The sequence below is a fragment of the Bos taurus genome, chromosome 3 (genome assembly GCF_002263795.3).
Source record: "Bos taurus isolate L1 Dominette 01449 registration number 42190680 breed Hereford chromosome 3, ARS-UCD2.0, whole genome shotgun sequence".
Taxonomy (NCBI): domain Eukaryota; kingdom Metazoa; phylum Chordata; class Mammalia; order Artiodactyla; family Bovidae; genus Bos; species Bos taurus.
Genome location: NC_037330.1, coordinates 89,165,422 through 89,178,749, shown reverse-complemented (window position 1 = coordinate 89,178,749; position 13,328 = coordinate 89,165,422). Strand labels below are relative to the sequence as shown.

The window sequence follows — 13,328 nt, the reverse complement described above, 5'->3', positions numbered from 1 at the left end:
TCGGGACAGAGAAACAGATAAAGCTCCCTGGCAGTTGTCAATAGCATTCAAAGGTAATGCTTAGAAAGTACCTGACATGGTCACAGAGCAGGCATCAAATAACTCTTCCCCCAGCCCTCGTGTGGAGCTGCCATGCACCACCCCCCCCCCCCCCCACAGCTCTCTCCTCAGTGCTCCCTCCCTGCAGTCACATCTGGTCCATCTGGCCATGGCACGTGCTCCCAGAGCCCCCAGGTCTGTCGTCAGGAAGCAGCTGCGAGCGTCTGCTAACACACCAGCCTTTTCCAGAAGGGAACAGAGGAGCCACTCTGTCTACCGTTCCCTCCCTCTCTCTTCTCCAGATCACATTTACTTGTATGTTCTCCCCACTCCACAACAGAAAAAGGTAACTTACCCACTGGCCAGGCTGCCAATGGCCCAGTATTGCTCCATTTCCTGCTGACATTTTTTATAAGTCTTTCTACAGTTCGCCTCATCTGACTGGTCTCCACAGTCATTGTCCCCATTGCAAAGAAGTCTTCGGTTTATGCACCTCCCTGGGAAGGAGAAATGGGGTTACCCACAGGTCAAGGCCAGGAAGGGTCAGGGGGGGTGGTGGTTCACATGGCTTCAGACCCACCGTGACCCAAATTCTTGGCTGCAACTTTAATGCTCTGTTTGCATTAGTCCTCGTGTACTGGGGTTGAGTGGTCATGGAATTCACTGTTTATTCCCCGTCAGAAGCCAGTGTTGTGTTTCTGAACGCTCTTGAGGGCAGGTTTGCTAGGCAGACCAGAAGGAAGGCTGGACTCCTCTGCTTGGGACTGGAGAGAGGAGGTGGGTTCAGAGGGCCCTGCAACAGTACCTGCTGTGGCACCTTCCGTGTGTTTCCCGACTCCCTGTCTCAATGTATTCATCTGTAAAGTAGAGACGCCATCATACCTACCCCCAAAGGTCACTGGGGATTCAGACAAATAAATGCAACAGTACCGACTCATGGTAAGAGCTGGGTATGTGTTATTACTATTATTAGTGCTTTGATGGTCTAAATGCATACTGCTGGTAAGAACTGGCAGGAGGATTGGAACCTATAGCTTTCTTATCACAAACTCACCACATTAAACAGCACTGCCTTCAACATCAGAGCCACTCAGACTAGTAGACATTAAAAATATTTAGACTATATATTTAAAGTTATTTGAGGCTCCTCCACTTCCTTGAAACTCTTTTCCCCATTGACTTGACTTCCTTTCTTATTTGCATATCTTTTGGGAGTAAAGCCCATAAAACAGGTGGCCATTTTTACTTAAGCAAGTCTGTTCATTTTAAACCAATGTTCTTTGGGTATTAAAGGCAGAAGAGTAACAATCTGGTCTTCAAATGTTTGTTACAAGGCATTTAAACTAAAGCTGGCCTGAATAACCATAATTGGCTTTGGTCAGAATCATGGAACACCAGTCATAATGAGTCCATGGATATATGTAAACATCTTTCAGATTTACTGGATGGAGCTCTACGTTTGCAATAATGCCTAGAAATTGCTCTAAGAATCCCTAGTTCTTTCTGAAAAGATACTAAAGCACAGTTCACAAAGTTGTGGCAAATGTAGAGAGTTGTAACTTGCGTCTAGGTAATCTGGGTCAAAATACTCTCATTTTTGCTGCAGCCTTTGAGAAAAAGAGTCAGGTTTGCCTGAATTAGTTAAAGGAATTAATTGAAAAGAAAGTGTTTACTGAGTTCTGCAGCTCATGATAATTCATTTGTTTGCTCCTTCCTTCCTTCCCTCTGTCTGCCCATCCATCAGTCCTTCGTTTTTTCCTTCCTTCTTTGAATCAAAAATGTTTCAAAGACTATCTCATGCATTAAGGGTTATGCTAAACTTGGTGATACAGAAATGCAGGGACTATCTCACCAAAGTTTTCAGAGATAAATGATGCTACCACCCCTTTGAACTATTGCAGAGAGTGTGGCTACATTGTAGTTAGCCCCAAACCTCTGAGAAAGCCAGCAGGGCTCACGGTCTGCAAGGACCTCTTATACCCACTGTGTACTTGATGCTTATAGCAAACTTATAAGGTGTTAACATCACTTCTGACTTTCTGTGTAGACAGCCAACATGAAGAAAGGTTCAAATGACTTCTTCTAAATTACAAAGTCAAAATAAAATTTGATTTAGGATTTCTGATTCCAGCACACAGAATTTTGGTGTCCTTAATGTCAGTGAATGTAATTTGAATTTCCAAATTCCTAATTATATCTCCTCCACTTACCTCCTAAGTGATTGTGGGTGAGTAACTTCTCGAATCTCAATTTCTCAATTAGTAAAATAGGGGTAATATTAACACCTACATGGTAGGGTTGTTTTTATGAAATAACATGTGTAAAAAGAGGTCAAGGAGGACAAGGAGGCCTCCTGGCCTGACACATGACTTTGATCTTGAGCACTAGGCAATAGCCAGTGCTCCCATCATCACATGCCATCACCTCACTTGATACCCATCCCCTCCCACTCCTGTGTCCCTTTATACCTGTCTGTGCACACACAAAGCCTTCACATCGCACTTGACTTCTGCATGGTCTATTGGAAACACAGTCTTCAACTTCTTTGTCGGAGAAGTTGCATTGTTCCCCATGGAACTGAGAGGGCCGGATCAAGTAGGCATGTCTGTACTATAGCAGAGAGGAGCAAGGTGAGACAGAGCCAGAGCCTCAGGGACATGGGGAGCGGAGGGCACACTTAAAGATCTATATTGCCACTGGCTGTTTACCTATTTCAAATAGCCTGGGAACTCTCTGAGGGCAGGGACTTTATCTTCAGTCTCTGTACCACAGTGATCAATACAGGTTTGTTGAATTTGGGGAAAGCATGGACTTTCAAGTCAAAGGTAGTAAGTGAATTGATGGGGCCAGTTCAGTCTTTCAGCTTGATTAATCCAATGGGTTGATTCAAGTATTCTCATTTACTAAGTAGCTTAAAATGCAGAAGTATCCACTTTGGAGCCACTGACTCTGTTACTTTCTAGTTATGTGATACTGGGTAAGTTACTTAAGCACTGTGATCTCAACTTACTAATCTGTAAAATGGGGATAATTATGTACAGCTATGTAGTTTCAATTATATATGAAATCTCATTGTTGTCTGGTACAGAGTAGGCATTCAATTTCTTCTGCTTACTTTTCTTTTGAATTATTAATAATTTTAGCAGTAAATATTTCTCTGTCTCTACTTTCCTGTTTGTTTATTCCAGAAATATTGACTGGATTTCCAAAATATTGATTCAGCTACACAATGCTGGAAAAACGTGGGTGCTTTTTATGCTTTGCTTGTATTTGATCATAACCATGTCCTGTGGACTGTCCTCAAGGAGGTCACAGCTGCTGGTGGTGGTCATGATGGTAAGCACAAGGCAGTGAACACACAGTGGGAGGGCAGCCGTGATAGGGCCAGGACAGAGTGCTCCGTAAACAGAGGGAAGTCCTCAGCGCAGACTTAGGAGACGGGGAAGCGACATCAGAGCTGAGCCCCAAAGGGTGAGGAGACACGTCAGGCAAGCATGGAATGCTGGCATGAGGAGGGGAGAGAAGGGCGATCCGGATGGAGGGAATTGCTGTGCCAAACCTGAGAGGCTAGAGAGTACGTGCCTTATTCCAGGAAACAAGAAATCCATCCTGGCTGGAGAGAAGAGTTAAAGAGGGAGAGTGAGAAGAGACGGATGGACATGGAGCCAGGAACAGCTAAGGCAGGCCCTCCTGGGCCCTAATAAGGTTGGATTTAGTACTTCTAGAGAAGCCACTGCAGGGGAAGGAAATTATCAGATTTGGGTGACTTCCAAATGCTAGCTGCAGTCAAGATTTTGGTGCTACCAAAGGCAGGAGACCTGTTAGCAGTCCCTCTGAAGACTGACATGTTAACCAGCCCCAGTTATTATGTGCATGGCATCCGGAAATCTAGAAAAGAAATATAGACAACCATCCACCTCTGCTCCTTTGCATTTCTAGAGCATCTTTCTTCCTAGGAGACAGAGGCTGGCAGGACAGGGATAAGGTCTGCAAAGAAGATACTAGAAGACTAGCACCAGGCACCAGAGACAAAATGGGTTTGAAGACTGTGGAGATGATAAAGGAAAGACATCTCTCAATCCCTGTTGAAAGAAATGATGAACTCCCAGCCACTGACCCTGCAGACATGATGTCCAACTGAGGGAACATGCATAGCAAAGTCTGAGTGTAGAGCTCTGACTGGATGAGTGGATGGATAGCTGGCTCACACTGGGTCTTCCTGGTTTATGGTGCAGATGAAGCAATTATCCAAATAATTGGATCAATGTTAATCACGTCAGCAATAAAGCCTACTTTGGGAACTGAATGTATCTGCTTGGCTCTCCACATTGATCCAATTAAGTGTGTAATTGTCCTGGGCCTATTCCACAGCCTCTTTAGGGTCTTAGCTCATGGCTGCTTTGGTTTCCCGAGGAGCTGGGGAAAGTGAGAACCGTTCTCTATTCTGTGATAAATGTGCTGTTCTTAGGCCTGGATCCTGCATCAGCCTTCCTGTGACAAGAAAGCTCGAAGAACAAATATCACAGAGATGGTGTGTTTTGATTGGTTGAACTGGCTAGACAAGAAGCCGATGGCCCAAGTTCAAGATCTGTCTTTACTACTAAGTGAACCCAAGAATTCACTCACCTGCTCTGGGTCTCTGTTGATCTATCTGCCTAACAGAAAGGGTAACAATTATCCTCCCTTACAGAGATTTCAGGAAATGTAAGGAGATCAAACACATATTTATAGAGCACCTCAAACATGTTAAACATTGGCCTATACACCAAAGACACAGAATTGAAGAAGTTTTTAAGCACTTGCAGTTCAATGGAAAGGCAAATAAAAGAAAATGAGGAGTGCTAGGACACAGCAGGAATAAGGAGCTGTTGCAGTTCATAAAGGAGTGTCTGGCTAAGAGCGAGGGGTGCTGAGAACTCAAGGAAGGCTTCTCAAAAGAGGTGGCCCCTAGCAAAGTTTCAAATCATGAGTAGGTGTTAGTCAGTGAAGGAAGTGGGAAGGACATTTCAGCCTGAGAACAGAGGATGAAATGGTTAGAAAAACACATATATTCTGTGTGCTGGTGTGGGGGATGTTCTGTGAAGATGTGGGCCAGGTCTATCTAAGGTGTGGGGACCTTGAAGACCATGAGTCTGGACTTGATCCTAAGGGCCATGCATAAGCTTTGGATGTTCAAGCAGGGGACAGACCAGCCAGACTTTCATTTCCAACGGCTCCCCTGGCTGCCGCATGAAAGATGGATTGAAAGAATAAGGCTGGAGGCAGGAAGTCTAATTAGGAAGCTGTTAATGGGAGAAAGGACAGATATGCTTCAAAACAAACCTGAAGGATCAAAGGCAGGATCTGATTGCTCCTTGGAAGCTCAGAGGAATAAAATTCATTTATTAAATCAGCCAACATTTATCAAACTCCTACTATGATCAGCTACTGTCAGCAGTACATTAACTGATCTTGCTGAGGGACAGGGCTCCTGGAAGCTTAGAGGTCTCCCAAGGTCTGGGTACCTACCCTTTTCTTCTGACAGGGATCACACGTGGTCCAGGAAGACCAGCTGGACAGCTCGCAATCAATAGGCAACGGCGTGACATCCACACTCCGCGTCTGTCTCGTCTTGGCAAGGCTCTCATTGACTGCATTTGACCCAAGAGAGGGTGGCCTTTCACCTCTAAAGGTCATCACAGAGAAGAGAGTGAAGTATCAGGAGGTAATTAAGTCTACATTCCACTGCCTATCCATCCATTCAATAAATATATATTTGCTCATTTATGCAAAGCTGGCTTCCCTGGTGGCTCAGTGGTAAAGAATCTGCCTGCAATGCGGGAGACCTGGGTTCAATCTCTGGGTTGGGAAGATCCCCTGGAGAAGGGCATGGCAACCCACTGCAGTATTCTTGCCTGGAGAATTCCATGGACAGAGGAGCTTGGCGGGCTACATACAGTCCGTGGGGTCACAGAGAGTCACACATGACTGAGGGACTAAGGACAGAACATTAGTTTATCAGTCAAGTATCAGTTAACTCATTCAGCAATATTTATGGAACCCTCAGTTATTGCCTCAGATTATGGCTAGCTACAGTCAAAAGAGTATTGCACTCTGAACAGAAGATCATCCATCAGCAGCTGGGTGATCTTGGTCTGGTTTTTCAGCCCCTGAGCACTTCACTTTTCTCACCTATATAATGAGAGAACATACCTCATAAGGCTATTTGAAGGATTAAATAAGAAAGTATATGTAAAAACACTTTATAAGGTCTAAAATGCTTGAGATAGACAGGGATTACAACCACAGCTAGATGTATGACCTCAAGCAGTACCCTTCCCATCTTAGGGCCTCTGTTTTATCCCCTGGAAAATGAGAAGTTTGAGTCCAGGTTCGATGCACGATACTGGATGCTTGGGGCTGGTTCACTGGGACGACCCAGAGGGATGGTATGGGGAGGGAGGAGGGTGGAGGGTTCAGGATGGGGAACACATGTATACCTGTGGCAGATTCATGTTGATATATGGCAAAACCAATGCAATATTGTAAAGTTAAATAAAATAAAATTAAAAAAAAAAAGAAAATGAGAAGTTTGGACTAGGTGGTTTTTAAGTCACTCTTTCATGTTATGAGTCTATGAAACTTTTTCTGAGAACAAATCATATTCAGGATACTGTGCTCAAGAGAACACAGAAATATAAGACACAGCTTCTGCTCTGGAACCCACAGTTTGTCTTAGGATAAGAGAAGACAAACATGTATCCTTCCTTGGCTCTTCCAGACTTTACCAAGGAGGCAGGGTTTTTAAGCATGCAGGATGGATGGTCTGAGTTGAGCTTTAGGACATCACCATGGTTGCAGTATGGAGGCTAGATGGAGGTGGGGAAAGCCCAGAGGCAGGAAAAGCAGGTAGGAGGCTCAAGCAATAGTACCAATGAGTGATGTGAGCCTGAACCACTCCGGCATCCAGGGGATAGAGAATGGGGGAGACAGACATATGAGATGTTTTTCAGGGGGAATGGACAGAGTGATGGGTAACCAGATGGGATGTGGATTAGAGAGAGAAAGGGGCTTAGGATGATGCTGGTTTCTAGTTTGGGTGTGTGGTTGGGTGGGTGGGGAAACCAGAAGCAAAGGAATTTGTTGCAGAAGATGGAGTTGGGGCATGCTGAGTTCCAGATGCCCGTGGCGTCACTCAATAAATAGTTCCTATGTAGATCTGGAACTCAGGAGAGAGATTTGCACTAGAGATACAGATCTGATCACGAAAAGCCACGGGAGAGGATAAAAATATTCCTGAGAGATACCAGCCAAGAATAAGCCCTGGAGAGACTAGTGTCTGCCAGGCTAGAGTGAAGATAGTACATAGAGGTGAGTGGGGGATGGGAGAGGTAGGTGGTGCTACACCTGCAGAGCAGTCAAACAACATGAAACCTGAAATCTGTCTAGAAAATAAGGTAACACTTTTTGTTTAGTCCCTGGCACTCATGGGACATTGAGTAAAACAGGCAAAGAAAGGTCATGTTCTTTAATCTGTTTATGCCTCCAGTTTCCCCATGTGTAATACGATGGGTATATTATAATTTCTGTTTTTCTTCCATCTGAAAAAATGTATAGCAGTGTAAAATTCTTTGTAATTTGTGTTTCTTTTCAAGGCATAAAGGGAGAAAAGAAAGAGAATTAAGATTTGTTGAGCATCCAGGACTTGTCAGGTCCTGCATGAGATGTTTCACCCTTGCCATCTTATCTAATCCTGACAGCAATGCTAGAAGGCAGCAACCTCCTAGACAGATGAGGGATATGGTCAAGAGCCACGTGGGGGTCCGAGCTGAGCTCTGCTTGCCTCTAGTCTCTGTGCTGCATTCATTTCCGTACACTACCCAGAAAGAACAGGGCCAGCATTCCCTCTACCAGTCCCCTCCATCTCCAGGCAAGGCCTCCTTCATCTCCTTGTCCAAGATTCAGTCCTTAGGCAGAGGCATCACATAATCTCCACTAGCACATCACTTCAGACAAGGTCATTAACAATACATTCTCACTTGGCAAAAGTCCTAAAAAGAGAATAATATTAACTACAGTGAAATCCATCTCCATGACCACCCCAGAGACCAGCAAAAATCAATTGCCTCGTAAAGTTGAATGTTTAATGAAAGGTCAAAGACTACTGGAAACCACATGTGGGTTCTTTAAAATGGTTACTTGAGGCAGGACTTGCACAGCAGTTGGGGGTGGGGGGAGGTGGTTAGAACTGTGCTCTTATCTACTAATTTTCCCAGGTTTGACAAAACAATACTCTCTGTGATTTGGCTTCACCTTAAGTATGCATTTGACAGCGCTGCAGGTATCCTCTTCCTGTTTTCACTAAGAAACCGTTACATTGTGTTTTTAGCAACTATCCATCCATTTTGGCCCACAGTGGAGACTGAGCAGATAAGTAATGTGTACACATGCTATTAAGAGTCACAATTACTTTCTTCTCTGAGATTTGAAAGCCTGTTAATGGGCAAGATGATCACTTACAGAAGGAACTTAGTAAAAAGTAGTTATAACCACCAGATCTCTCATTTTTGCACCCAATTTTCATTACAGAGGTGGCAATATAATGAGGTAATCAGCTGAATGAATAGTCTGTTTGTAAATTACACTGGATAAGATGTGTGTGGTTTATTAGTACTACAAAATGCAAATCTGAAAGCAAGTGTGTGCATGCTAAGTCGCTTCAGTTGTGTCCCACTCTTTGTGACCCTATGGACTGTAGCCCACCAGGCTCCTCTGTCCATGGGATTCTCCAGGCAAGAATACTGGAGTGGGTTGCCATGCCCTTCTCCAGGGGATCTTCCCGACCCAGGGATCAAACTCTCATCTCTTAAGTCTCCTGCATTGGCAGGTGGGTTCTTTACCACTGGCACGATTTGGAAGCCATCTGCAAGCGAGGCTAGCATTCAATTGCATCTTTAATTCCTGGGACTAGCATGGACCCAACAGAAGACAGGGGCAGTCAGGACCTCTGTGTATGGCTATTGTAACATGTGCCTTCACACTATGAATTTACAGAGATGAATCAGATGGGTGTTCTGACCAACGGACTTGACTCTGTCATTCAAAATTCTCTTTATGCTTTAATGTTGAAAAATTAAACATGCCCAGAGAACTACAGAAAACAAATAATAAATACTCAGGTACTCACAACCCAGGATTGGCAATTGCTAACATTTTGATATACTTCCTTCAAGTCTTTTTTTTTTTTTAATAAAAAATAACCTTATAAATTTGACATGTGTGGTTGACACCAGCTCCAGATCCATTTTCCTCTCATATTCTTCAGAGGATACTACAGTCATCAATTTGGTATATATCCTTTCAGTCTTTCAAATGTTTACATATACACATATAGACAAAAGATACAGCATTGCTTTTGTGAGCTGCACTCATACGAGGCATAGTATTCTATAACCTGCTTTTGTCAATCAGCATGGTGTTTCCAGGGACTGCCCTGGTGGCCCGGTGGCTAAGGCCCTGTGCTCCCAATGCAGGGGCCCAGGTTCAATCCCCAATTAGGGAACTAGATCCCATATACCATCCCATGACAAAAAGATTCTACATGCCACAGTGAAGACTGAAGATCCCATAGGCCACAGCTCAGACCCAGTGCAGCCAAACAAATAAATTTTAAAAATAAATATTTAAAAAACACTGCATTTCTGGCCCATATATGTTGACTCATAAAGATATCTTGTTCCTTCCTTTTATCTAAATGTTCCATCATAAGACAGGCATTTAACATTTTCTTTTTGAAGGACATTTACAGTTTTTCATCGTTTGGCAATTGCAAAAAATGCAACAGCAAACACCCTTCTACGAGGTGTTGGAATGTATCCCCCACGTAAAGTCTGACAAGAATGAACCTGCCTTTCCTCGAGGTGTGTGGAATGCTGAGGACATATTTCACTCAGTTCTTGTCTCCTAGTCTTTCTAACAGGAGTCTCTGATCAAAATAAAGATGGATCCACCATGCACGGCAGGATTAGGTCAGCAGTAAATTGCGAGCCATCAGTTTATATAGATGGGGTATGTCAATATATTTTGGCTTTCTGTAGAAATGCCCTGACACAACAACTTTCTTGTCATACACAATTTGTTAGGCAGCTGCATCTCCTTTGCAAATAAAATCCTTCCTCTTTGCTGGAAGGGGCAGCTTCTGGGTGGCAGATTTTCCATTTCTCTTCTCTGTGTCATTTGCTGTTGTAGACATGGAATTTAAAGCCACATCTCAAGGCAACACATGTGTGGTCCAGAGATACAGAAATGGCCTTGGAGTCCAGCAAGGCAGATCCACAATGCAGGTGGAGAAAGGAGAATGTATTAGCAAGAGGCAGAAAAATACAGGGGCTCTGGAACCAGAAAAAAAAAATGGATTTGGATCCATATTTTGTTACATATTAAGTGAGGAATCCTGAAATAGTTGCACTCTCTCTCCAAACCTCAGTTTCCTTCTCTGTAAACTGTAAATGATAGCACTTACCTCAAATAGCTGTGAGGATCAGACCTAATACATCTAAATGCCTTACATAGAGCAGCAATAAATAAACACAGGTCTGTCTTATGAAGATGGAATGAGAATTTCATCTGACTTGATTAGAAGAGTAACTAAAATTGGTAGCCTTTCTTAGCTAATATGAAGGTCTCAGCATTTTCTATAGCAGAACTGAAGGCTATTCTTCCATTTCATCTAAGGGATTCAAACATATGCCATGTTCAAGACTGCTCCATGGGAATCACAGGTCGAGGCCAATGCACTAAATCTGGATTCAGCTAAGGGTTTGAGACTCATGAGATGTGAATGAATCTCTTCTCCTTTCTGAGGACCCACTTGCTCCTCTGCATAGTGTGAATAGGTACAACAGCCATCTCATGACATCACTGGAGGGTTCAGCAAGGTTTCCCAGCCTGTCAGCTTCACTCATCTTACCCCTTCATGTCCTACATCCAAGTGAACTTCCTAATATGGAAGTCTGACTGTGTCAATCCTTCCATGGCTCCCCACTACTGAGGATAAAGTTCAAGGTCCTTAGCCAGAGTACTGGTGCCCCCTCCGAGCTCTTTCCAGGATCTGACTCCTGCCAACTCTGCCTTGGTCCTGTATTTGGCAGCTCCTCACTTTAGCTTGCTCCCTGAGTAGCTCAAATGATAAAGAGTCTGCCTGCAATACGGGAGACCTGAGTTCAATCCCTGGGTTGGGAAGATATCCTGGAGAAGGGCATGGCAACCCACTCCAGTATTCTGGCCTGGAGAATCCTATGGACAGAGGAGCCTGGTGGGCTACAGTCCATGAAGTCACAAAGAATTGGACACGACTGAGCGACTAACACTGTTACTATACCTTGGCCTGGACGTGCAGCTGCAGGAACAAGCCAGGCTCTTTCATCTCCACGCCCTTGTCCAGGCTGCTGCTTCTTCCTGGAATGCTCTTCACCCTCTCCCATTTGGCAAACACCTACTCCTACAGAAATATTCAGCTGAACCCTCGACTCTTCTAGAAGCCTCTCCACACTGTCTTCGGAAAAGCCAATCACCCCTTCACCCTCTCCCATTTGGCAAACACCTATTCCTACAGAAATATTCAGCTCAACCGTCCTCTCTTCTAGAAGCCTCTCCACACTGTCTTCGGTAAAGCCAATCACCCCTTCTTCTCTGGTTTTCCACTTGTTCCTGTACTCTCTCTCGCAACAGTACACCTAGATGTGCTCCCATGTTGATTTTCTCCACGAGAACATGACCCCTTTGTGTCCTATTCATCTCAGCATCCTGAGAGCCTGTGAGAGGTCCCACACAGGGGTCCACATGTGGGTAGGGTTGCTATAACCCCTTTAAACCCTCCATTCCAGACACATTTCCTTGGATCCTGATAGACACATAGTACACACAAGGAAGGCCTTGGCTGCTTCATTCTTCTCAGGAACAAGTTGAGGTTCTTTCTATAGTAATAGCTAACAGTCATTGAGTGCCCAATATGGGCAGTGAAAACTCACCGCCCTGGTCTCGGGTGGTGCCCAGCAGGGGCTGAGTGCTCAGCAGAGCTGACACCAGGGGCCGTCCAATGGGCACCAGCTGCTCCTCCCATGAGAGGCTGTGCATGCATAGCCTTTATGTGATGAGTGAGAGAAATGACGTTAACGGTCCTTCCTCTGATGGAACGGCTCACAAGGAGCCTGGGACACGACAGCTTCAGCCTCTCTCTGCAAGGGCAGCAGCTTCTCCCACACCAGGACGATCCCCCAGCTGATACATCACTGAGGCTTCCTTCACTGGATCCCGCCTTGAACTTTCACTCAGATTAAGTTTGAGCTTTCAACTCAGATAGTTTCTTTAGCCTGTTTTGCACCCAATTAAAAATAATCCTAAAAGATTGAATATCTGGAGTTTGTGTGTGTGTGTCGGGGGGAGGGTGGTTTGAGAGCAAAAATTTAGCCTGATGAACAGGTAGAGTAGGTCACTCTTGCATTAAAATCATTGCTATAAGTTGGCTTTTCTTCCTCCATATATAACAGACCTTTTGCTTAAGCAAGTATGCTGAGGCTTTGTTCAGAATACAGAGCAAGGATCCTATTCTTCTTAGCGTGATAAAATACCTTTAAACGCGTCAGTTTCCTACGAGAACTTTTGTTGAAGTCAGTGGCTGGGTTCCACAATAATTTGAAGAGTTGTTGATATAGTGTAATCAGATGCATGTAAATTGCTTCAGGAGATGTTCCTTATTCAATAGGCATGTGACAAGGAGAGAGGGTCAGCATGATATGGCTTTATATTCCCCATCATATTATTGATTAAGGAAGTCATTTGGAACTATCACCTACCTGGAGCTGGGCACACTGAAAGATCCCAGGGCAGCACAGAGAAGAAACAGCTCTACCGGTACCCTCCAAGCCCATGTCCTGGAGGTCTTCATTTTCCCTCTGCGACAGGAAGTCTGACTGCAGCTCCCGGTTCCATGAAGAGTCTACCCAGGGAGTTCTGTCGTCAGCTTCTGTTTCCGGAGAGTAAACAGCTGGGCAAAGTAAACAGAAAGCCACCAGTGACCAGAAACACCTAGACTTTGCACAGACAGAAGACTTATCTGGGACTCCAGACACCAACAAGAATGGTGGAAAGCTTAGATTTTATTCACGTGTAATGGATTCTGGTGGAGAAAGCAATGGCACCCCACTCCAGTACTCTTGTCTGGAAAATCCCATGGACGGAGGAGCCTGGTAGCCTGCAGTCCGTGGGGTTGCTAGGAGTCAGACACGACTGAGCAACATCACTTTCACTTT

At 44.5% G+C, this 13,328-nt stretch overlaps 1 protein-coding gene across 2 annotated transcripts in view; it reads right to left on the bottom strand.

Moving 5' to 3' along the window:
* The window catches only part of C8B (complement C8 beta chain), a 43,471-nt gene extending 30,440 nt beyond the window's left edge, over positions 1 to 13,031 (bottom strand). The window contains 4 exon segments of one of the 2 annotated variants that reach the window (NM_001046141.3): positions 395 to 536; positions 2,508 to 2,649; positions 5,548 to 5,704; positions 12,873 to 13,031. In NM_001046141.3, the coding sequence (NP_001039606.3) occupies positions 395 to 536; positions 2,508 to 2,649; positions 5,548 to 5,704; positions 12,873 to 12,964 (533 nt within the window). In that variant the 5' untranslated portion in view covers positions 12,965 to 13,031. 2 annotated transcript variants of the gene reach the window in all.
* Between the last annotated feature and the right edge of the window lie 297 nt (positions 13,032 to 13,328).